This window comes from Scomber japonicus, chromosome 12 (assembly GCF_027409825.1).
Source record: "Scomber japonicus isolate fScoJap1 chromosome 12, fScoJap1.pri, whole genome shotgun sequence".
NCBI lineage: Eukaryota > Metazoa > Chordata > Actinopteri > Scombriformes > Scombridae > Scomber > Scomber japonicus.
The window spans coordinates 10,494,141-10,517,275 of record NC_070589.1 but is presented as its reverse complement, the minus strand read 5'-3'; the positions used below and the strand labels follow the sequence as shown (position 1 = coordinate 10,517,275).

Sequence of the window (23,135 nt, the reverse complement as noted above, 5' to 3'; positions counted from 1 at the left end):
GTTGTTACATATGAAAAATGATTTTATTAATTATGATTACTAATGTATTTATGTGTAAGCAGGGTTGGGGAGGTTACTTTGGAGATGTAATGGGTTACAGATTACTAGTTACTATATTTAAATGTCAAAAGTAATGTAACTATTTCCATTACTTAATCAGTCTGGTACAGGCTTGATTGGCACTGTAACACCATTTAAGCCCATGTGTGCTCCAATTAAGCTGATATTTACAAAATATAAATAACCACAGAAATAAAAACAGTGTGTTATATTACAGTAGTGGGTAAAAAGTAAGTAAGTCAATCATTGTATTGACATGTTAGTGCCAGAGCTCTTGCAAGTTTCCCCCCGCAGGAAGTCAAGAGACAAAACTGGAGATGAAGCTGAAGAGAAAATATGTGGATAGTATAAAGTCAATACTAAAATGTTGCTTTCAGATTCAAAACCTCAACATCAGACTGGCCCTGCCTGCACAAGACATTCAGGATCAATATGACCCAGAACTGGAGAATCAACTAGTGGTAAGACACATAATTCGCATTTTCAAAAAAAAAATCTCTCTTTTTATACCTGTATTTCATTTACATGTTAGGCTGTTCTGGAGGTGGTCAGTGAATGCCACAGAAAGGAGGAAATACTGAAGCAAACCCTCTCTGAGCACGAAAAGGAGATAGAGACTGTACAATTGTCTGAGCATTACTATAGAAAAAGATGCTGATTTTAAAGATGAATCAGTGTTATACAGAGGCTTTGAAAATGTGAGTACGATAATCATGCATAAAGGTCCAATGCCAGACTTGAACCACTGCTCCTAAAGTAGCTGGTATTATTGTTTATTATTTGCAGTGTTGGGTGTAATCACATTATATTGATCTGTAACAGTAATGTAACGTGTTACAGTTTATACAATGAGTAATCACATAACTCCCTGGGCTGCTGTTATGTCAGGATGGAAACGCCATGTAGAGGCTCTATACATTATTTTGAGGCAGCTATTATTTATTAGTATTTACACACACTTATTCACATTACACTTTTAGTAACGAGTAATGTGTAATACATTATATTTTTTGAGTAATGCCCCAACACTGATTATTTGTTTATCAATTATTGAATTCATTACTTTATGTATTATTCAAAAACTATTTGTTTATATTTATTTATTTATATATTTATGGATTTATTTATTTATTTATTAATTTATTGAATTGTTTGATTGTTTAGTTACTATCTTTTTTTCAAGTAATTTCTATAATTCTTTTGCTATTTTTATTGCATATAATTGAATAAACAAGCAAGTGAGATATAAATATATTTCTAATAATATCTGATTGGTTCGTGTCGTGATGATTCATTCTGAAATGAAGGTCTGAAGTCTTTTGAACCTAATTTTTGCATATTGTATTCACTGCCAATATCAATTCATGATTGTAAACACTAGGAAGGCAGCAGAACCAGACAACATTTCTATCCTTAAATCCTGCTGACCAACTGGTGCCTGTGCTCACAGTAATATTCAACCGTTCCTTCTCAAAGTCAATTATTCCCACCTACTTTAACATCTAACATCACAATAAAGTTTTCTGAAGACACAGCCATGGTGGGCCTCATGGCAAAGACCTACATGACAGAGATTAACCACATGGAAAAATTGTCCCACATTATCCTAATCCACCCTAGTTGATGTAGATCAATGCATGTAATTAGTAACGGTGTATTGGGTGGTAACCATTAACTATTCACGTGCAATGATCTAAATTTCTAGAAAAGTTATTTATTAGCATTATTTCTGATAAGAAGTCAGGCAAGGTAACATTTTAGTTGTTTTAGAGCATGTATTAGTGTAGCAACAAGTCTGGGACAAACACAACACATCTGTGTAGCGTCCATGTTGACTGCACATTACGATTTAAAGGTCATGAACACACCGAAGTCAGAAGAGCGAATTAAGTCTTGTCGTTTTGTCTCCATCCATCCATGGGTGTATTATAAGAGCTGTTACACCCACGCTTGTATCAAACCAAGGAAACTGAACCATCCGAGGGGTACGTGAATGCAGCATAAATTGCAGCCACTATAGGTTAGTTCGCTCATGTGAAAAAAAAAGTATTCAAAGCGATGCTGTTATCACTGAGCTGCAGACTTGAAAACGAAAGAGTAAATACTCTGCACCGACAGTTACATCGAGAAAGAAGACTACCTGACTGTAAGTTAACTTAAATGCATGTTTCAGTTTAGAGCAACATGAACTAGTGATTATACCATACTTTGCATTCTGTGGTCGTAGAAAAGCAGCAGTAAAGTTTGCATGATTCATTATTATGATGCTGTGTTGGACTGTCAGTCAAACGAGCCACTCAACTCTGAGATCAACCAGTCGCATTTATCAGATAGTCATGCTGCACTTGTCTTTTGGACATTAAATATAAAAGCATTTAGAAGTAAGAAACTATGTCTTCATTCTTTAATTTTGGGTTATAATTAGCGAGCAATGGGCAAAACAATAAAATCTCACAGTCTGACAGACATTATTACAGCTTGGCCTGAGAAATATCATATAGTTCAAATCACAATAGAAAGTAGCAGCAAGATGGTAAACAGCTGTTGATTGCAGTTCAGGATGAGTGTGGTGCAGTTTATCAGCCTTACAGCCTGGTGGTTCTCACTTCATTCTGCCTGAGGACAGGTGTGTCAGCATTTCAGTTGCAGGAGAAGTGGCATCCTTCATAATGCAGGGGGCCTCGCCCTTGCCTCTGCTGATGTAAATGTCTTTGATGGTGGGTGGGCTGCAGCCAATGATTAGCTGTGCAGACTTAATCACCTGCTGCAGTGCCCATCTCTCTGTGCAGCCGTCCAGCTGCCATATCACACGGTGATGCAAGATGTGAGGATACTCCTCAACACACACCTGTAAAAGGAGGTGTGGATTGTAGTGTCCAGTCCAGCCTTCCTCAGTTTCCTCAACAAGTAGAGACCTTAGTGGGCTTTTTTTAACAATGCTTCCTGTATTGCAGGTCCAGGTGAGGTTATTTGCAATGTGAACCCCCAGATATTTGGGGCAGGAGACGACCTCAACCAGTGCTCCCTCGATGTAGAAGGGAAGCAGTTGGTGCCAGCCTTACAGAAGTCCACAATCATCTCTTTTGTTTGACTAACAATGATGATGAGGTTGTTACTTTTACACCACATCTCAATTTCATCCATGATGGTCTTTTTAATGTTTACCATTAACAGGCTTCGAAAGCATTTTGTGAATATTGGGGTGAATGTAACTGGGCAGTAATGGATCAGGCATGATACTGTGGGGCTTTTAGGGGCTGGGATGATGGTGGTATAGTCTTGAGGCATATTAGAATATTTGCCTGGGACAGTGACTGGTTAAATATGTCCTTCAGTACCTCTGAGAGCCGCACAGTCCCTGAGGGCCCTGCCTGGGATCTTTTGTGGGCCTGCAGCTTTGCCAGGGTTGACTTTCTGCAGAGATCTCCTCAAATCTGTTGCTGTCACACAGAGGGGAAGCTCACCCGGTGGGAGGGTGAGCTTGTGGGTGGGAATAGTGTTGGAAATCTCAAAAACAAGCTAGAGGAGCTTAGAGGAGTTTAGGGCATTAGGTAGAGATATGTCTGTCTCTGCCCCCCTTTTGTTGTAGTCAGTGATGCTCTTAATTCCCAACCACATTCTCTGGGGGTCAATTGTGGAGATGTGACCTTAGATTTTGAGAGCATTGGTAGATTTTGCCCTCTTTCGGCCCACAATCAGGTTTCTCCTTGCTGCCCTGAGTGCAGGTGTATCTCGAGTGCACCGGCTCCAGTCCCAGGCTTGCAGCAGGTAATGGACCTCTGCATTCTGCCAGGGTTTCTTGCTTTATTGCTGTCTTGCTGAATATCTGCCATTCAGTGCATTCAGAACTGTCCTGAAGCACAGAGGCAGCAGTGATGGTCTTTTATGTTGGTTTCCTGGACTTGAACACAGGGCAGTAGGCAGGGATCTGCACAGTGGAGATGTGATGAGAGAGGCAGAGGAGGGAGTGGCAGATATTCTCTTCTAAGGTAAGATGTCTTAGCACATTTACATGGCTAAAGTCGACTACAGTCGTGGGTGCCTCTGGGTGCTTGTTTTGAAGTGAGCTGAGTTTTTAAAGTAAAAGTCCTTAATTTCTGCTCAGCTTTCAAACTGATGTTTGATGTGATGTAAAACACATTTATCCATAACTCCTGAAAGACACTCGTATATTTTTTATTATTCATTATTTATACCACACTTATTTATACCCGCTGTTCTGGTGCCGTAGTGTATTCATATTCATACGACTGTCTATAATCTTTTTTCTTATCATACGTCCAGTGTGTGTGTTTGTTGCACTGATCCAGTCCTTAGTTCACCTCTGAACTATCCAATCTGTTCTGGTCACAGGCCTAGAATTAAGTCATTTCTAGGACATAAAAATGGTAAATTGATAATTACAAAACAAGCACCAAATAATTATGAGTCAATGTAGTAAAAACAGTACTAGAGTAGAGTGTATTACGAGAGTGTATTAAAACTGTATACTTAATGTTTGAGTTTTTGACAAAATGATCTGTCTGTTTTTTTTTAAATGTGAACAATTCATTTTATTACCAATTCAACACCAATGCAACTATTAGCATTTGAGTCTGAGATAACAGGAGCAGACGTTAATCATTAAACACACTTTATTGGTCTAGGTAACACAAGTGGCTTTGTCTGCTAACAATGGGTCTGTCTGTATGTGCATGTATATGTGCATGGGTGAGTTTGTGTTAAGATCACATCTTGCAAAAAGTGAGTTCAGATCTCAAAGCAAGTTGTAATCTCAATGTATGTTTGTAGTTAGTTAACACTATGCAGCACTATCCCACAATTGCACAGGCCTGGTGGGCAACCACGCTGATGAGAAGTTGCTCATCGCCGTTGCTTGAATCCCAACCAGCTAGTTACTTTTTAAAAGCCATATTAGCTGATTTTGTAGAGAAGAAGTTACTAAATGAAAAGGTAATATGTGCTCTGACCAGCATTTATAGCAATGCCACTACAGTAAGTAACCAAAAAAATTATAACAGTATTTGACTCTAAACGAAAACCCAATATTGACTGGTGTTTGGCCAGTTCTTCTCTTAATCTTGTTTTTATTGTTCAGTTTCTCTATTTCAGATTCGTCATGTCAGCCAAAGACACAGTAAGAAGCAATAAAACAGCTATTCTGACGACTTTGTGTGGAGACCACAGGCTAATCCTCAACAAGGTTTATGAGAAGAAACTTATAACTCAACGTGAGTACAACAACATTAAAAGCATCAACAGAGAAGATGTAGAGGGGCATGTCGATGCACTTGTGGATAAGCTCATGAATAAAGGAGAGGAGACCTGCCAAAAGTTCCTGAACCTCCTGCAAACTGATGAAGACATTAAATCGACTTACCCAGAGCTGAAGAACATACAAACGAACACCTCCATTTTACCTGTACTATGCCGGTCCAAGCAACTCGTTCAGATAACAGCGGTATGTTAACAATTTATATTGTATTTAACATGACGTTAGCAACTTAAGACTTCATCAAACATGGTTTAATGTTTGGAAATGTAATTCTGTTTTACTCTGATTTGCTCAGATGGTCTTTCACAAGAGAGCAACAGGCAAAAGGTGACTTGAGGTCTTACCTAATGTTGAAACAGCACACTTTATGTTACATGGCTTGTGTCATTATGTTTAGTTAGGTTTACTTAAAAAAATACCAGGAGGGGTTCCAATGATCAGGAAAATCTCAAAAAGATTATGTTTCCATTGAGCGGCAAACTGACTAGAGTACAATTAGAGACTTGCAGTGTGAGAATACATACACCTTGCCACCACCTTGTGTAATGACTGGTGAGTAACAGGCAAGAGGACTCAATTGCACAATTCAGAGACAGAATCTTAATTAAAAACAGTCTGTACTTGCATTAGGTTCAGTACACAGTCAGTCAGATGATCAGGCAATCATAATCTGGCAATTCTGGTAATTCTACTTTCCCTTTTCCTAGAGTGTATCCAGGTGAGAATGTCCTGTGTGTGTTTAAATTCTCACATTTGGCTGCATCGCTGAAATTCTTGAGACACGTATTGCGGTCCATTATATAAAATGACACACATCTGGTATCGTCTTTTTGATTACTGTGCTACTCTTAGTGTCTGATAGATAACTAAATGAAGGCTTGCAGGCCCTCATCTAGTAGGCCTGGAGACATGCAGCAGGCCCAAAGCCAGCAGACTGGGATATACGCTGGTGACAAGCTGGTACACTGCTAGGCTGCTCTTGGGAGGAGAGTCTAGAAACATAGGGGCTGGAATGGTGAGCTTGGGGGAAAAAATATCAAGAACAGGGTTTAAATTGAATTACCACCTGAAGAAAGCCACTTCTTGGGCAAATTGAGGTTCCTTCTTCCTGTGAAAGCTTGACTCTTCATAAACAAGACCTGTGTCACTCCAAAGGCTTGCCAGGAATAAGGCAAGCAGGGTTTACCTGCAGAGTCCTGTTCTTGAACTGGAGCTGTATCTGGAGTGGAGACTGGCACTTGGTTTTTGGGGTGGAACTGGTGCTGGGACAGGGGAGAGGTGTGATGGCAGTTTTGGAACGTGCCATTAACTGTTGGTGTTGGTCAGACAGATGGTAAACCTGCTGCCAATGGAAGCTTTCATGGTCATTTCTCTCACCCCCAGGCAGATTGATTTGAGTTGCTTGTCGAGGTGATTAATCCTTCTCCCTTGAGCTTGAAGCTCAGAGTGCACAGTATCAGAGTCATATTTCCCCACAGTAAAGCTGAAGGATATTGTATTTATATTCTTCCAAATGGTATTTTTTATTTTATGTCAAACGATCTGCAGTATAGACTGGTATAAACACAAGTGAAGGCAAGTTATTCAGTATGATGTAAGCGCCCTCTGGTGGCCAGTTCATAGACCTTCAGCTTGAGATACAAACTTCCTATACCAAATTATAAATGAATTGTGTTGTTTGCATTGGTATTTGCACACCGACCCCATTATCTGTGCTGTGTTTGTACACCAGCTCCTTTAGCTTTAGTTCAAGACCTACAGCAAAGCCCCCAATAACAAACAAGTCTTCTGTCAATTACAGACCCCACTGCATGTGTTAGCTGAAATGAAAAAGACTGGTCTGCTGTCAAAAATCTTTCTGAGCTAAATACTAAGTACTGAGGGAGCTGGGTTTGCAAGTGGCAATGACTGTAAAGCACTACAAAGACTGTAGATCCATTCACACACACAAGTGTATATAAATATAGTATTGCTGTTCATCCAGTATTTGTACTTTGCAGGAGTAAACCAGCAGAGCCAAACTGGATCACCCTCTCATGTTACAAACAAATGTGTGTCTGTGTATTGTTTATTCTGCAATAAGCCAGTTTACTGACTGCTTCCTTATTTCTTCCCACAGAGGGTCAACAACTCCCCTCAGCCGACACAAGCTATCCTGTCTTCACCAGAGACTCAGTCCAGCTGTGAGTCTCTCTCCTGCATAGCATCAACAACTACACAGCCATAGAATAATGACACCTAAAAGTCTTTTTATGTCTTTCATACAAAGGAAATGAGTCTCTTTGTTTCTGTTCCTCAGATGAAGGAGAGCGTGTTTACTTTGATGCAGAACCAAACAGGCAGCCTTTCCCTCTTTACAATCAGGTAACCATTCCAACAATTACCAATAGCGCATTCATTCATCCATTCATTCATCAGGACCTTGATTATTATGATATGTCTTTGTGGGTTGTGTTGTAGGCAGACTACTACAGTCTTACTCGTAACCCTCGTGGTGTGTGTATGGTCATCAGCAATGAGGTATTTTTGGGAACTGGGCTGACAAGACAAAGAGGAGTTCAGGAGGGTATGTATCTTTATACTTGAGTGGCCATGTGATCTGATTTGTGCACGTGCTGTTGATGTACTTATGAGTCTCTCTTTTTGGTCACACAGACGCTCTGCACACAGTGTTCACCCGTCTTGGCTTCACAGTGGTGATACACAAAGACTTGACTGCAGAGGCCATGCAAAGAGAACTAAAAGCACTGGGTACAAGAAATTTTATGAATGATGATGCCTTGGTAAGCAATGCCACACACCTTCACAACTGTATCATCTATGATCTTTACATTTTAATAATAGTCCTGTTTAACATTTCATTTTTATCATCTTAAAAGGTTAAACCTGTATTTAACTCCAGCTGAATTTTACACATGTTGAGAGTAATCAAAAATCTAAAACAATATAAAATTAGATTTTTTTTTTTTTTTAAATGCATGCTTTTGATTTTAGGTGGTGTGCATACTTTCCCACGGAGAAAAGGGAATTGTCTTGGGGACTGATGAGCAACAGGTCTCCCTGCAAGAACTAACACGGCCCTTCAATAGTGGGCAAGCCCCCACATTGGCAGAGAAGCCTAAACTGTTCTTTATTGAATTGAGTCCGTTGACAAGAGAGGAGGAGGATGACAGACCAGCAGCAAAGCTACCATGTATGCAGGTAATGCAGCTGTTTTAGGCCCTGCACACATGGGCTACTCTTTTTCTCACTACTATGGTATCAAAAGATCTCAAGCACTGAGTCTACAGCATATACACAGAATGTTAAAAAAAAGTTTTTCTCTGAGCTGTAAGGTTAGTCAGGATTGCCTGCACACGGCTCCCACCTTTGACATCACATGTAAACACAGACGTGGTCAGGCAGTAATGACGATGGCTACATCAACAATGCTTGCTAAAATGGGAGGACAGATTATTTGCCTCAAATAGAAGGTCAGTTATGTTGTTTAGTCTGGCATCACATTGGTGAAATTCTCATGTAAACAAACACACATATAAACACAATAGGCAACATTGAGGTCAGCAAAAATGATCAAGGTCATGTCCATGTATTATAAAATATGGCACACTTTTCAGAAGTAATTGCACACTTTTACTATATAGGTGATGTACTTTAAAGAAATCATCATATTCACAGCGGTAAATCATTCCTATAAATTTAAATAAGGATTAATGGGCAATTTGGTATTTAAAATTGTGCAAAGAGTGAATGCATGGAAATTCTGGATGCAGTGCTTTTTGCTGTTGCTGGTCATTTTAAAGCTGTGTGCTTTTACATCTTTCATTCTCTTTCATTCTTTTTGATTCTCTACTGACTTATGTTATGTCTGATTGTGATGGGCAGGCCCACTTTGACCACTTTGTATCTGGGCCTGGCACTGGCTCGTTACACCACTGTAACAGACAGAACAGCTTAGAGAAAGATGCTGGTCATATTGACGAGACGGCGCCTTGGGACCTCTTGCTGAGCACCATGCTAGACTGCAAGCCGTTTCAAAATACTTCCACAGGCTCCATCTACACCCAGGAGCTGTGCAGGCAGCTCACAATTTCAGCAGAAAGGTGAGTGACGCATCCATAAGTTAAAGCTGACAATGTGCTTTTTACCACTAACTAGAGTTTGAGCAGGCTAAGTCTGTCTGTAAAGCCAGGCTGCACCCCAGCTTAACCACAACATATGCCATAAAGGATGATCACTGACTGATTATTAATGTCAGACTGAAATTTAAATTCTTTTAAACATTAGAATGAAAAAACACTTATATTCACAGTGAGGGAGAAGAAGTAAATTAGTTTTTCTTTAAAAAAATATAACAGACATATTATTACTCATTATTTTACGTATTCTAACATATCTCCACAAAGTCCCTGTTTCGTCTCCTGCATGGGACCTTTGCTGCATGTCAGATTTGATGAGTGAGAGGGCAGAATGTTTCTAAAAACACACAATATGTAATGTTTAATACAATTTAATATGTAATGTGTTTCCAATGTTTCTTTGCAGCTCGGAGAACCACGATATCCTTACTGTTCTGACACGTGTGAACAGGGAGGTCAGCAAAGGAGAATATATGAGCCACAAAAAAATGCCAGAATACAAATGCACCCTCACCAAGAAGCTCGTCCTCAAATTTGTGCAAGCTGACTGCAATCAAGTGTGACAAATGGGTCAAACTGACAGATTCAAAAAAGACCAAATTCTTGTTTATTGCGTGTATGACTGTAGCTGAGTGTGTGTGTTTTATCTCTGTGTAAGGCACACATGAATGGATGAATTTGAACGTCTTTGTAGTTACATTAAGCTGATGTCTGTTAAACTTAAGAACAAAAAAAGCATCATAGAAAAAAGAAGATTAAAGACGTCATTCAGAGAAAAAGCATTTTTTATGTTTTTATGTCATTATTTCCATGACGTAGTTAAAATGAACAATTGTTACGGTCCACAGCAAAGCAGTTACACAAAAACCCTCTCTCTCATAGACAACCATGTACTTTTTAACTGATTGAACACAATAATGGAGATTAATGCAATATTATTTGAGAATTGTGTCATGAAAGGGAAAATTAAATATACTTAAAATACTAATTATTTTTGTTCATTTCAGTGGTTGCTCATTGTCACAGCTTGTTTGGAAAAGTAAATAATAAATGTGTGCAAACCCAAAATATGGAGAAAAAAACTGTAAAAGAAAATGAGCATGTGTAAGGTAAATATAAGACACATTTGTTATGTCAACTGGTTGGAGGTAAAAGGACTCTTGTATATATTCAGTTCACTAATCTGAAGACCAATGATTCGTTCCCCAATACTTCAAGTCCACATGACAAAGATACTGAACCCCAAATTACTCCTGCACCAGCATTATGTGTGTGAATGTGTATTAATCTTCTTTTGCAGTTGGTCATTTTTTATCTAACAAGGCACATTAAATTAATACAAACTAGTAGGAGACTTCTTTGACTTCTTGGGGGTTTCAATGCCTCTCGCTGTTGTCAGCTATGTCCTTTCTGGAGTTTTTGTAGCAGACATTAAAACAGCTTGAGTTTGATCAGTGGTGGAGGTGAAACCAAATAAACTTGGCACATAGTCGGGGTGCAGGGGGTCATTGTTCTTTTTACCTGAAACAAAAAGAGTTTTACTATGGCTTCATTAGACAGTAGAAATGAGTACACCCTCTTTTAAATGTAACAAATTCAGTGATGTCTCTTCATGAGTAGGACATACAATATTTGGGGTGTTCATGAAAGGCAATTAATCACCAGATGAGTCTCTGGAACCATTCCGCTTAAACAGGTGTGATTGCTTTACAATTTCAGTGTTACTTAACCCATGGAGTCACTCTCAGACTCATGGCACCACATGGGAGAAAACTGATTGAAGACTTGAGAATGAGCTTTATTTCATCGCACAAAAAAGGACAAGGGTACAAGGGGATAAGCAAATCATTGTTATTTAGTCAGAAGATGTTATCCCATAACTGACAAACATATAGATAGCATCATAACGTTTTCTCAGTTCCCCTAATCAGTAGACAAGCAGAAGTTCAAAAGTGCCAACTCCCTTGACCTGTCTCAAACCCCCCACACAATGGTTGAACTCTCCTTCTGTCAGGATGTGTTAAAACAATCATGTAAAAACAGGAACATACACACATTGTCTGATATAAGACATCTGTAATACAGTATAATCCTACATTTTTATAACAGAAGACAGTAGCAAAGGTGCAAAAAAAAAATCAAAAAGGATGAACTTCATAAAGCATTGAAACCTCCAGGTAGTTGCCATAAGCCAGTGATTTTCAACCCCTGTGCCTCGCATACGGAGGTCTGATGGCTGTCATGCAGGAAGGTGCTGGCCCGTGTGTATGAGCTGCAGGAGGAACTAAAAGTATTTTTGACTGATGAGAGGTGCAATGACACAAAGCTGCTTTTAAGTGATAAGTGGTGTGCAAGGCTGGCATACATGGCAGATATATTTCAGCATCTCAATGAACTGAACACACAAATGCAAGGCCGAAAAGAAAACCTGCTCACAAGCACAGATAACATAAATGGATTCCCTTCAAAGGTGCACCTCTGGCAACAACATCTGCAAAGTGCCAACCTTGACATGTCCCCCCCCTCACCCAGAAATGGCAAGGAGATGTCAACACTGCTGCACTGTGTGAGATAATAGATCAGAAAGCTCTACTGTCTTTCAAATCTGTTTTTACAGCCAATCACACAACAGCTCTTTCTCATCTTACATGTGTGCTTTTGAGCTTTGGCACTGCCACTCAATGGACGTGTCAGAGTACTGTTAAAGAGACCAGAAGAGAATACCTGTCAAACATCATTGAATCCAATCGTCATAACCCGCGGGTGTTATTTAAAACCATTGACACTGTTCTTACTGCCCCACAGCCTGTCAGCTTGGAGGCATCTCCTGAAATGTGCAATAGCTTCCTGCACTTTTTTATTGATAAGGTTGCTACTGCTAGGACTCCCATCTTAGCTCCTGCACCTGATCCCTCTGTACCTGTTCCTTGTTCCTCTTGATAAGTTTGAGCCTGTGTCTATGTCATTTTTAGAGGATCTGGTTGGCCATATTAAGCCATCAGGCTCTCCCTGTGATGCTGTCTCTCCTAGCTTCTTTAAAGAGGTTTTCCCTAGTATAGGGAAGTCAGTTCTGGCTATCACAAACAGCAGTCTGTCTTCTGGTGTCGTTCCCCTAAGTTTTAAACATGCAGTGGTGCAGCCGCTACTAAAACCTGGCCTTGACTGCAGCGTGCTGGCCAATTTTAGGCACATCTCCAAGCTGCCTTTTATCTCAAAAATATTGGAGAAAGTTGTTCATGCCCAGCTAAAGTCATTTCTGGATGAGCATGATGTCCTGGAGGTCTTTCAATCAGGCTTCAAAACCCTGCACAGCACCGAGTCAGCCTTACTACGGGTTATTAATGACATCTTATTAACAAATGACTCTGGTGATCATGTCATTCTTGTTCTGTTGGACCTAACTGCAGCTTTTGATACCGTGGACCACAACACCCTAGTGGCTCGGCTACGCCACCTACTGGGCATCTGTGGTACTGCACTGGAGTGGCTCAGATCTTATCTGGCTGACAGAAGCATGAGTGTGAGCCTTGGAATTTCGAAATCCAGCTCTGCCCCACTGCCATATGGGGGTTCCACAGGGGTCCCTTTCCACTTTTATGTTGACGACAGTCAGATATTTGTGCTGCTGAAAAAGAAAAATGCTTTCTCCCTAACACCACTTCTGGCATGTCTTGAAGACATCAAAGCCTGGATGGCCTTGAACTTTCTTAACTTCAACGAGAAAAAAACAGAAGTGATGGTGTTTGGTCCCAGTGGCCTTTGTGAACCCCTTCTATTTGATTTGGGTCCTTTGGCAGATTATTTTAAGCCAACAGTCTCAAACTTGGGTTTTAAGATGGACAGTGATTTTAAATTGTATCGGCAAATTAGTGCTGTGGTGCAGTCCAGCTTTTTTCATATTAGACAGCTGGCAAAGGTGAAGCCTTTCCTCACACTACAGCACTTTGAAACAGTAATCCATGCCTTCATCACATCCCAGCTGGATTACTGCAATGCACTTTATTTTGGAGTCAGTCAGTCCTCCATCGCATGTCTCCAGTTGGTGCAAAATGCAGCCTTAACTGGAGTACGTAAGAGGGCATAACGCCCCCATCCTGGCCTCCCTCCACTGGCTACCTGTGCACTTTAGAGTCCATTTTAAGATTCTTTTATTTGTTTTTAAATCTTTAAATGGACTGGCCCCGCTCTACCTCGCTGAGCTCCTTCACCCACATGCTCCTACTCGGTGCCTCAGGTCAGCTGATCTGCTGCTCCTGGAGGTACCGAGGTCAAAGCGGAAGCTCAGAGGGGATAGAGCTTTTTCTGTTGCTGGTCCTAAATTATGGAACGAGCCTCCTTTTTTAAATATCACTGTCCATTTTTAAAACTCGTCTTTAAAACCCATTTTTATTCCTTGGCTTTCAACTGTGCATGAGACTCTGCTTCTGTTTTAGTGTTTTATGGTTTGTTTTATTGTTTTTTAGTTATTGTCTTAATGTTTTAAAAACAATAAACAGTTATTTTAATATTTATTTCCTGTTAATTGTTTATGGTCCTGTGTTGTTTTATCTATTTATGTACAGCACTTTGTTTCAGCTGTGGTTGTTTTTAAAGTGCTATATGAATAAAGTTGAAGTTGAAGTTGAAGAGTGACTTCCGCATACTGATGTCATGAGAAAGCGGAAGTAAGCGGAAAAAAAATGTCCCCCCCAACTTTATTGAATGGACAGAGTGGACAAACTCAATTATAACTCAGTGCATGTATTTTGCTCTTGATAATCCTATTTAAGTCTACTTTTGTTTCGCTTGTGTTCTTTCTTCTTGTTTATTTTGTGAACAATAAGGCTTCATACTCTCATCCCCCTGCTTTCTAATAGTTGTTCCCTTTCTTAGTCTGTAAATTATTTTGGGTTTTTCTCCATGATTTTGTATTTTTGTAAGAGATAAAAAGCACATTAAAAAATACCAGCTCTATAAGTGTCAAATAAAATAAAAGATAAGTGAAGGGGGGGGGGGTATCAAAATGTCAAATATCGAAAGGATAAAGGCTAAAAATGAATGACCTCAAGTGTGTGACACTGCATTTTGACATCCATTTGTCTTGTGGAAAATATTTTAAAAGGATGATAAAACTTTTAGAAAATGAATAGGAGGATGACTAATTTGTCCTTTGGAGTAAAAAATGTACACACTGGAAAAGATGTGGATTACTACATGTTCTCATTTACCTCATTACTATTGCATTTAGATTAGGATCAAATGTTTTATTAATAATTTTGTTTTCATGTTGTTTTCTTTGTATTTTTTTCTTCATTTTGTAAAGTTTTTCTATCTACATCATGTCTCTATGGTGTTTTTTTTGTTTTTTGTTACAGAGATATTAAAGGCACAGATTGGAGTCAGCAGCATTAAACCTTGCTGTTTGGTTATGACTGTTTATTCTCTCTCTGCAGCAGTCAGGCATCTGGCATGGCATACCATTCAGGTTTCTGTTATGAGGTTTTGTTACTGTGCCACCTACTGGACATTTAACAGCAAAAACTATTTGAAGGAAGAGCAAATACTGTAGTTGGGTGCTGCTATGTTCTCTCCAGTGTTTCTGTTGTCATATCACTTTCTCTGAATGCAAAGGGCTTATGCATGAAGCTAAGAAAAAGTAACACATTTAATGATAGTTGTTTATTATCCACCACTGCAACTCAGCAAGGAAAACTGCTCGAACTGGCTACTGAAACAGTGTCATGGTTTAAAAAAAACACACAAATGGAGGTTATCAGAATATGTATTTTGTAAGACATGTATACTTAGTAAATGCCTTTTTGTCTACATGTTATGCTTTCTTTTTCAATCATTCTCATTTCTCATCTCTTTCCTGTAAAAAGGTTCTTCTCTATCAGTTGTTGCAGTGCCTTTTAAGAGTATGTTACTTCAAATGTAAGTAATGCTCAAGACAGCTTAAGGGCATCTTGTACCTTTTAATGGATATTCACAGAACTCAACAATTTCATGCACCAATAGCTGATGAATTATTTCATCAACAGCTCACATACTGCAACCATGTCAGTTTGATCTTTTTAAAGATAATGACCCAAGTGTGAATGTAATGTTTTTACTGAGGCGTTAGGCTTTAAAGTATATCACGTATAAAGCTCTTGTAACTACATTGTCAGCAACAAATCAAAGCACCAGGTTTGATCTCTTTTTTCGTGTGTGGGACACTCTTGTATGCATATATTTGTCTGCTAGAACCCACAGTTCTCTGTCTTGTGAGGTTATCATAAACCACCTTCACACAGCTTTCAAATCCCAGCCCAAGTTTGTCTACACCACATCCTGTTGGGGAACTGAAGCTATTTTGCCCAAGTGAAGAAGTCCAAACTTGCATTTGATATGGAAATACACATGCTCAAGAAACATTTCAGTTCCAGTTAATTACTGAGTGTAAGTTTATAAAATTGAGTGACAAAAATCTATATTTCACCTACACTGGTTACCAAGAGGGGCTGTAGAGGAAGGTGGAGCCATTAGTTGTATTTTTGATTATACTTTATAACTTGAACAAATTGGGACTGATTAAAAAACAGAACTTTGTGAACAAAGCAAGAAAGTTACTTTCACTTTTCAACAGATACCTTTATCTGTTGTGCAGGTTAGAAACACTGCACAGCGGTTCATGTGACCTGCAGCTGCATGCCAGAAAAGTGTGAAAACCATAAAAGCTTTTCCTGCTTAACCGTTCACATACAACTGCGACTACAATCTGGTGCACTGTCACCTCCAAGACACACACGGGTGCCTGCTACAGAGGCAACATGGAGAGAGAGGGCATGCTGGTCCAATCCTATTACTATGGGAGGATTGGAAGTGAGGCCACGGAGAGGCTCCTGGAGAGGTATGGACATGACGGCAGCTTTCTGCTGAGGGACAGCAACACCGTGCAGGGGGCCTACTGCTTGTGTGTGAGGTGAGCTGATGTGAGAATGAGAGACTGATACAATTTTGACAAAAAATGTACATTTTTATTCAGTTACGCTTGTTGGATCATTCTTTAATTCATGTAACAATTAACACTGACTGGTGCCAACAACTTGATCTGCTCTGACTTTAACTTTTGGTTAACAATGAAATTTGTTAACAACAAGTTAAAGTCAGATCAGATAATATTAATTGAAATGTACATTTTTTTATAACTGAATTTCATTATCTCTGTAGCAATCTGATGTCTGGCACTGTATTTATGAAAAAGATATCAACGTGCCATATTGTGATGTGACACGATGCTTCACGGAAAACTTTTGACCACCAAAGCTTCACTCCACAGATAGAACATTGTTTTCATTTTTAAGTCGATAAATATTTAGACATAACAAACACTCACATGAAATCATTTTAACAGTTTTTTGCCCAGCTTCATCACAGCACACAGGCGATATTTCCTATTAGTGTCACAGGTCATTTTTAAAATTCATTTTTGAACGAAAACAAACTCACACAAGTCTAATTTTGGCCAGATGTCTTTGAAGATATGTTTGGTAACCAACCACCAGGTCGCCAAATTAAACTACAGTGAAACTCAATGCACAGCAGCGTGAGTAAAAATATAATACAACAATTGAAACCACTGGAGACATTATGTCCACTTAAAGCAGAAAGCTAAATGCATCTATTCTACAAACGTTATTTCCGAGAAACAGACATACCAGGAAGAAAGTATTCAAATAGACCTTTTTTTTTCTTCCTTTTAAAAAAATATCAGGTCTTTACATAATTAGACCAAATGATGTGTAATACTGAGAATGACAAACACAATTAGCTTTTAATAAGGAAAATGTACAAGAAAAAAAGACGGAAAATATGATGATAGAAATTCCAAGTGAATGTTTTGCCTGCTTTGCATAAAGATTTAAGTATGAGTAACTGACGGCTGTTTTGACCTCTGAAACAGAACTGAACTCTGTGAGTCATCCTCTGCCTGTGATCAACATACAGTCTCTCTTTCAGATCTAATTATCACTTTGGAACAACTGCATGCATTGGTGCAGTTTCAGATTTTGCACAGATTGACACCAAATCACTCATGTTTTGCAGGAAAGCACCGTTTGTGCACACCTACAGGCTTGTGAACTCTACCACTGGCTGGTCTCTTCAGGTGGGTCAACATCTGTGTCTGCAGATTCCACATGTCCAAGCACACACACACACACACACACACACACACACACACACACACACACACACACACACACAAACACACACACACACACACACACACATAGGACAGATCATGACCACTTTTGGGGACATTGGATAGACACATTAATTTCCTGGTGACATAACCTAAGCCTAACCTTACCCACTGACCCAGAAATCATGAATACACACACACACACACACACACACACACACACACACACACACACACACACACACACACACACACACACACACACACACACTCCAGTCTCAAGTTGCAAAAGGAAAGGCATCCCCAGTCAACTAGTCTTAAGTCTGGTGTGTGTCCTTGAGAGCGACTTAAGTCATACCCCCACCCCCACCCCAACCCTCACACACACACACACACACACACACACACACACACACACACACACACACACACACACACACACACACACACACACACACACACACACACACTCACACACATGTTATTTATTGTTTGTGTGTCTTGCAGGGTTCAGGAATCAGGCTGCAGAATTTTAGGACTCTGGAAACACTGATAGAGAGCTTCAGAAATGGCACAGCTTCTGATGTGGGTGTCGTCCCTCTCACAGATCCAGTGGACAAAACTGGTGAGACACCTCAGACACACACACACAGACACACACACTTAAGCGCTTCTTTATATTTCCAAATATTATACTTTTCCATTTCCCCTTGTGTCAGTTTGCAAGAACATCTTTAAAAAATCTGCTGTAGCACTACAGATCGGTTCAATGTGGTACAAGCACTGGCACAGACAGATCGTCTTTTTATGGTTGTGGCACATCAAAGAGTTGTTTTGCAGATGTGAAATGTCAGCGTACTCACTCAACTCTAACACACTTTCAATGGTCTCCTCCACAGACTTTGTCTACGTAGAAATGTGTAGCAGTAGCAGCTCTATCTGTTGAAATCCAAGCCTGTACCTGCACTGTATAGACACATCAAGGACCTGTGTATACTGTGTCATTTTTCTACATGGTGATGTTTGACATTAAAAAAGGGTGTCCGATGTTATCTTACCACACACATGGCCAGTTTCAAATGCATTGTCATTTCACCGTTAAGTCAAATCAGATAGTTTTGGTATGGTTTGTTTTTTTTTAAATAGATGCTGTGAGAAAAAGACAATCTGCTGCTGTTGCGGTTTCCTTTTTTTAAGATCTATGTCCTTCATATGTGGTGCATCATTGTGTGTGTGTGAGATTGTATATTTGTGGGTGCCGGATATGGGTGTGTTTCGGTTGTCAATACACAATTTAGTTCCACCAGCTTGATAGTCTGAATTCTAAGTTACTGGTTGTTTGTGTGTATCAGGATGTTTTGTGTCATAAAAGATAGATATTTCACACTCTTGTGGTTATTTATAATAATGGTTTCAAACACACATAGGCTGAGTTGATGTTTTTTTGTGCTTTATATCTGCTTGGGGAAGTCACAATAATATACAGTAGCATATATGATCTTTGCGGTTTCTCTGTACATATATTTTTTCTTATCTGAAGCCACAGCAGCACAATGTCTCTAACTGAGCATGACAATACAGGAACTATAGCAACACATGAGTAGTGGATCATACGATCTATTGTGAGTCAAAATGTGACTTTATGTGCTTATTTACATTTGCAACACAAGAGTGATCTTTGTCATTGGTAATATCCGTATTTAGTTATTTCAGGTGTTACAAAGAGTAAAATGAAAAGAGAAAAAACTGCAGCAGGGACTGAAGGTGGATCACTTTATTCCTCTGGCAGATTTAAAGGATTGATACCTACATCTGATATGGTTACATCTGACTTCATTATAGACCTTTAAGGTTTACTAGGTAGCTTTTCTCACATATTGTTGAGTTTAAAATGTATCTAATGCTGGTTTGATGGTTTTTTTTCATCCTTTTATCATTTTTATAACTGTCTTATATCTACTGTTTTATAAATGTAATGTTAATTTACATGTTGTACTTGCTTGCTTTTGTCATGATTGTCTCTCAAGATGCCAAATGACCCTGTATAAATAAAGGCTGAATAAATGAATGATTGTTAAAAAATGTTTTTATTGCATTTTGAACATATCAATAGCAAAAAAGCAACATAATACACAGAAAATGGCAGATACAAGTTGAACAGCACAATAGTACAATATAAAACTATTATGGAAATCTATAGAACTACAGTAATGACTTGGAGCACACAGTAATAAATGGTTGTTATATTACTTTTGACTGGGTGTCAAACCAAATGTCAGTATAAACATCACTTCCCTTAAACAGAGTATGACTTAGGGACAGGGGGTCTTTCCAATTAAGTAAGATGAACCTACACACAACCATACACAAGCTGTAAATGTATATACTGATGTTCTCATTTGAAACACCTAAATACTGCAGTCAGTGGATCTGGTTTCTACTGGCAACCAAAAAATATCTCACAGAATTTTGACTATAGAGCTCCAAATATCGGAAAGTTTGGAAGACCTGCCTATAACGTGAGCGAGATGTATAGTAACTTCACTGGGATACATCTGAGTAAGTTTACATGGTGTAGCACTAGATTCACATTTCAGCGCAGGTCAACTGGCTAGATCAAGTGTATGTTTCACCTAACAACTCATTAATAGACATCATTTTCTCATAACTGGCACAATGGCCCAACTTACACATACACATGAACCAAATATCTGAGAATGTATTTGCTGGACTGTAAATCTATAAAATGCATGCAGTACATTTATGCTTTGCTGAATGGCATTAGATGCAAGCTCAGCACGTGTTTTTTTTTTAACTATATTGCCTCTAAACTGGCTTTTCAGGCTTTTGCTCGGCTTCCACCACCTCTGTGATCTCTTCCTCAGGCTTCACCGATGGCGCAGCGTAGAAAAACTGGAAGCACAACACAAGAAACAATATGATGGTACCAAGTGTTCCCAAGTGTTTGCGGCATGTAAGCTTGTGTGTGTGTGTGTGTGTGTGTGTGTGTGTGTGTGTGTCTGTGTGTGTGTGTGTATGTGTGTGTGTGTCTCTAGACAGTATGGGCTCATACTTACATTGAATGTGTCATTTTTTTCTAGGAAATTCTTGTACTTGGATGGGGGGTGAGGAATCGGAGGAAATAGGACCTTAGTCACCCTGAAACACCAACATCAACACATATGAACAGAATGAAAATGAATATCAATACACATTCTAGTGCTATTTGCTCTGATAAGCATAATAATAATAATAAACATTTTAGCTTCTTCTTCTTTTTAACTGTTTTATTGCTAAACAAATAATTGACAAAAAAAGTGAAGTTGCCAAAGAAAGAAAGATGCATATAAGCACATCCTTCCTGTATCTACTTAGCATCTTGTTTCATTTTGAGTTTTTCTTCTGTTTGGCTATTTCAGAAGTCATGCAGGGGGTTTCTGTCAGCACCTCAAGGAAGTTTAGGGTGGATGTTTTGCGGTGACTTTTTAGAAAAAAACAAACCACCGCCACCCATACACTTCTCTCACTTCTCTTTTCTGCACTTTGTTTTCCCATTTCACCTCGCTGCTTGTGCTGGTGTTGGGGTTAGCTCTGTCCTCTGTCCGACTCAGCCCAGTTTCACATTTAAAAGAGGGGACTATGTATCAGGTGAGAAATCGCTCACAGAAGTGGTTTTAAAAAAACTTAAGTAGGTGTGAAGAGAGGGAGGAAGTTTGAATATGTGTGTGTATCACACATCAGTCATAAAGGAAGAAGCAGGACCTCTGATAACGAACCAGCAGCACCACAGCCAGGAGGATCATGGGTATTCCAAGTGAGATGGAGAGGACCACCAGGATGCTGAAATCGTAACCTGCCACTGGCTGTCCCACCTCTGCAGACATAAACAGATGCGGATGGGTACTGACAGTGGAACTCCAGTCACTCCACTGAGACGATCCTGAGCAAGTCTTTTGCTTCACCCTTGCCCTTATCCTCACTCTGTAGGTGAATTGGGGATCAGCATCAGCATTCAGCTTTGTGTAAGACAGCGTATCAGGCAAGTGTATGTGTTTCTCCTGTTAAGAAAAGATTCACCAGTAAATACCCAGTAGGTTTACCTTATTTAGACTCTCAAAAATCCCAATACATTTGACCCCGAATTTGTTTGAGCTTATTATTCCTGCTGATATGTGCACTTTAGACTGTCCAAGAATATAATACATTGTATGGTGTATAATGTTTCTGGAATAATCAACAGATATGCTCTACCTGGTCACCTATGTCCAGCTGGTATTCAAAGCAATGTGGGTATATGTTTGTTTGACTGAGGGGCTCAGTCCAATTCACCAACAGGCTTCCATTGTTGATTGATGCAGAGATGAATGGAGGTGGAGACAGAACTTCTGTGGCACACACATCCCCAAAATGAATACAATATTAAAATAACTGGAACCTTCAACTTACCAAATTAATTTATATAACATCACTGATTGTATTGACATGCTTTCATTAGATTTACTGGGGGGCTTGAATGATTAAAAAAAATAATTTACTAAAGCAGAAAATGTTTAAAAAGTTTCTGTAAGTGAGAATTGGAATCATTGGAAGCAAATGCTGAGCCACGAAAAGTATAATGTTATGAAAATAAAGTTGTGATTTTGAGGAATCGGGATGGTTCAAATCCAAGGGACCTTTATATGTGCTCCAGAGTGCCTTGCCTCACTCTAACTAGCTAACATTAACTTAGAAATGGAGTACATTAACATCCGACCCTGAGCTGGCTGTCTCCCTCTTAGACAGTTAAGCTAACAACACAGGCATGTGAAATATGTTGTGATATTATGGTTTTGCTGTCTAATGTTAGTGCTGTAAGTGCTGTATAAATGAAGTCGGATTGGTTGATTGGTTGATTGATTGATTGACTTTAACAGTTAAAGTGAACTGCAGCCAGCATTAAAGAGAAGGAAGACAGCTGATTATCAATTTCCAAATTATCATACAGACATTTTTTTGTCAAAGAACTTTGTACATTTGTTAGTTATCTGAAATACCAAACAGTCCACTGAAAAGCAAGCCTACTGATAAACGACAGTCAACATCTATTATAACATTAAGTAAAAATGAATACAAAATAAAGTGATACCAAGTGTCATATTCAAAATATGGATGCCATTGCAAAACATATTGATATTGACAAATGTAACAGTATTTTATTACCTAGCGTGTCAGAGTCGTAGGTGTAGGAGTAGACCTTCCACATGTCGTTCAGCGACACATTGAAGATGAGGATTACCGTTAAGTACTTGTAGTCAGGCAGAACCATAGACTCTGATCCAACTCTTTCATCAGACAGATGCCTCAGACTTTTTTCTGTTTCATCATCACAGATACTGGATAAATAGACAGAGGGACACACACTGAATACAATTCATACAATCAAACTTGTCTGTATTGTAAATCTTTTCATTTTGATTTCTTACAGATGAACACTACTCAATCTCCACTAGTAAAACAG

At 39.1% G+C, this 23,135-nt stretch overlaps 4 protein-coding genes across 4 annotated transcripts in view; 2 read left to right on the top strand and 2 right to left on the bottom strand.

Annotated features, from left to right (window-relative positions):
• Positions 1–23,135, bottom strand: part of pecr (peroxisomal trans-2-enoyl-CoA reductase) — a 200,450-nt gene that overhangs the window by 73,121 nt on the left and 104,194 nt on the right. The window lies entirely within an intron of this gene.
• On the top strand, positions 7,240–10,037 carry LOC128369580 (caspase-8-like). The gene is made up of 8 exons (XM_053330657.1): positions 7,240–7,245; positions 7,455–7,518; positions 7,635–7,699; positions 7,796–7,901; positions 7,991–8,118; positions 8,330–8,476; positions 9,209–9,438; positions 9,881–10,037. Exons 1-8 carry the CDS (start codon positions 7,240–7,242, stop codon positions 10,035–10,037), a joined length of 903 nt encoding a protein of 300 aa, XP_053186632.1.
• On the top strand, positions 16,245–19,436 carry LOC128369385 (SH2 domain-containing protein 1A-like). Its single transcript, XM_053330418.1, has 4 exons — positions 16,245–16,417; positions 17,542–17,602; positions 18,146–18,263; positions 18,538–19,436. The coding sequence occupies exons 1-4, from the start codon at positions 16,266–16,268 to the stop codon at positions 18,582–18,584; spliced, it is 378 nt and encodes a 125-aa protein (XP_053186393.1). The 5' UTR covers positions 16,245–16,265; the 3' UTR covers positions 18,585–19,436.
• Positions 20,312–23,135, bottom strand: part of LOC128369374 (granulocyte-macrophage colony-stimulating factor receptor subunit alpha-like) — a 4,343-nt gene continuing 1,519 nt past the window's right edge. Inside the window, exons 5-10 of the mRNA XM_053330405.1 lie at positions 22,838–23,010; positions 21,890–22,023; positions 21,543–21,696; positions 21,401–21,512; positions 20,716–20,797; positions 20,312–20,551 (exon numbers count right to left, since the gene is read on the bottom strand). Of these exons, the coding sequence (XP_053186380.1) occupies positions 20,465–20,551; positions 20,716–20,797; positions 21,401–21,512; positions 21,543–21,696; positions 21,890–22,023; positions 22,838–23,010 (742 nt within the window). The 3' untranslated portion in view covers positions 20,312–20,464. The remainder of the gene's footprint in view (positions 20,552–20,715; positions 20,798–21,400; positions 21,513–21,542; positions 21,697–21,889; positions 22,024–22,837; positions 23,011–23,135) is intronic.

What these genes read in the sequence shown, in the direction of transcription:
- LOC128369385 (XM_053330418.1), top strand. Translation starts at nt 16,266, where the DNA reads ATGGAGAGAGAGGGCATGCTGGTCCAATCCTATTACTATGGGAGGATT. An exon ending in GCCTACTGCTTGTGTGTGAG is followed by an intron (nt 16,418 to 17,541) that starts GTGAGCTGATGT and finishes CATGTTTTGCAG; the next exon opens with GAAAGCACCGTTTGTGCACA. An exon ending in AGATCCAGTGGACAAAACTG is followed by an intron (nt 18,264 to 18,537) that starts GTGAGACACCTC and finishes TCTCCTCCACAG; the next exon opens with ACTTTGTCTACGTAGAAATG.
- LOC128369580 (XM_053330657.1), top strand. An exon ending in CTTTCCCTCTTTACAATCAG is followed by an intron (nt 7,700 to 7,795) that starts GTAACCATTCCA and finishes GTTGTGTTGTAG; the next exon opens with GCAGACTACTACAGTCTTAC. An exon ending in ACAAAGAGGAGTTCAGGAGG is followed by an intron (nt 7,902 to 7,990) that starts GTATGTATCTTT and finishes TTGGTCACACAG; the next exon opens with ACGCTCTGCACACAGTGTTC.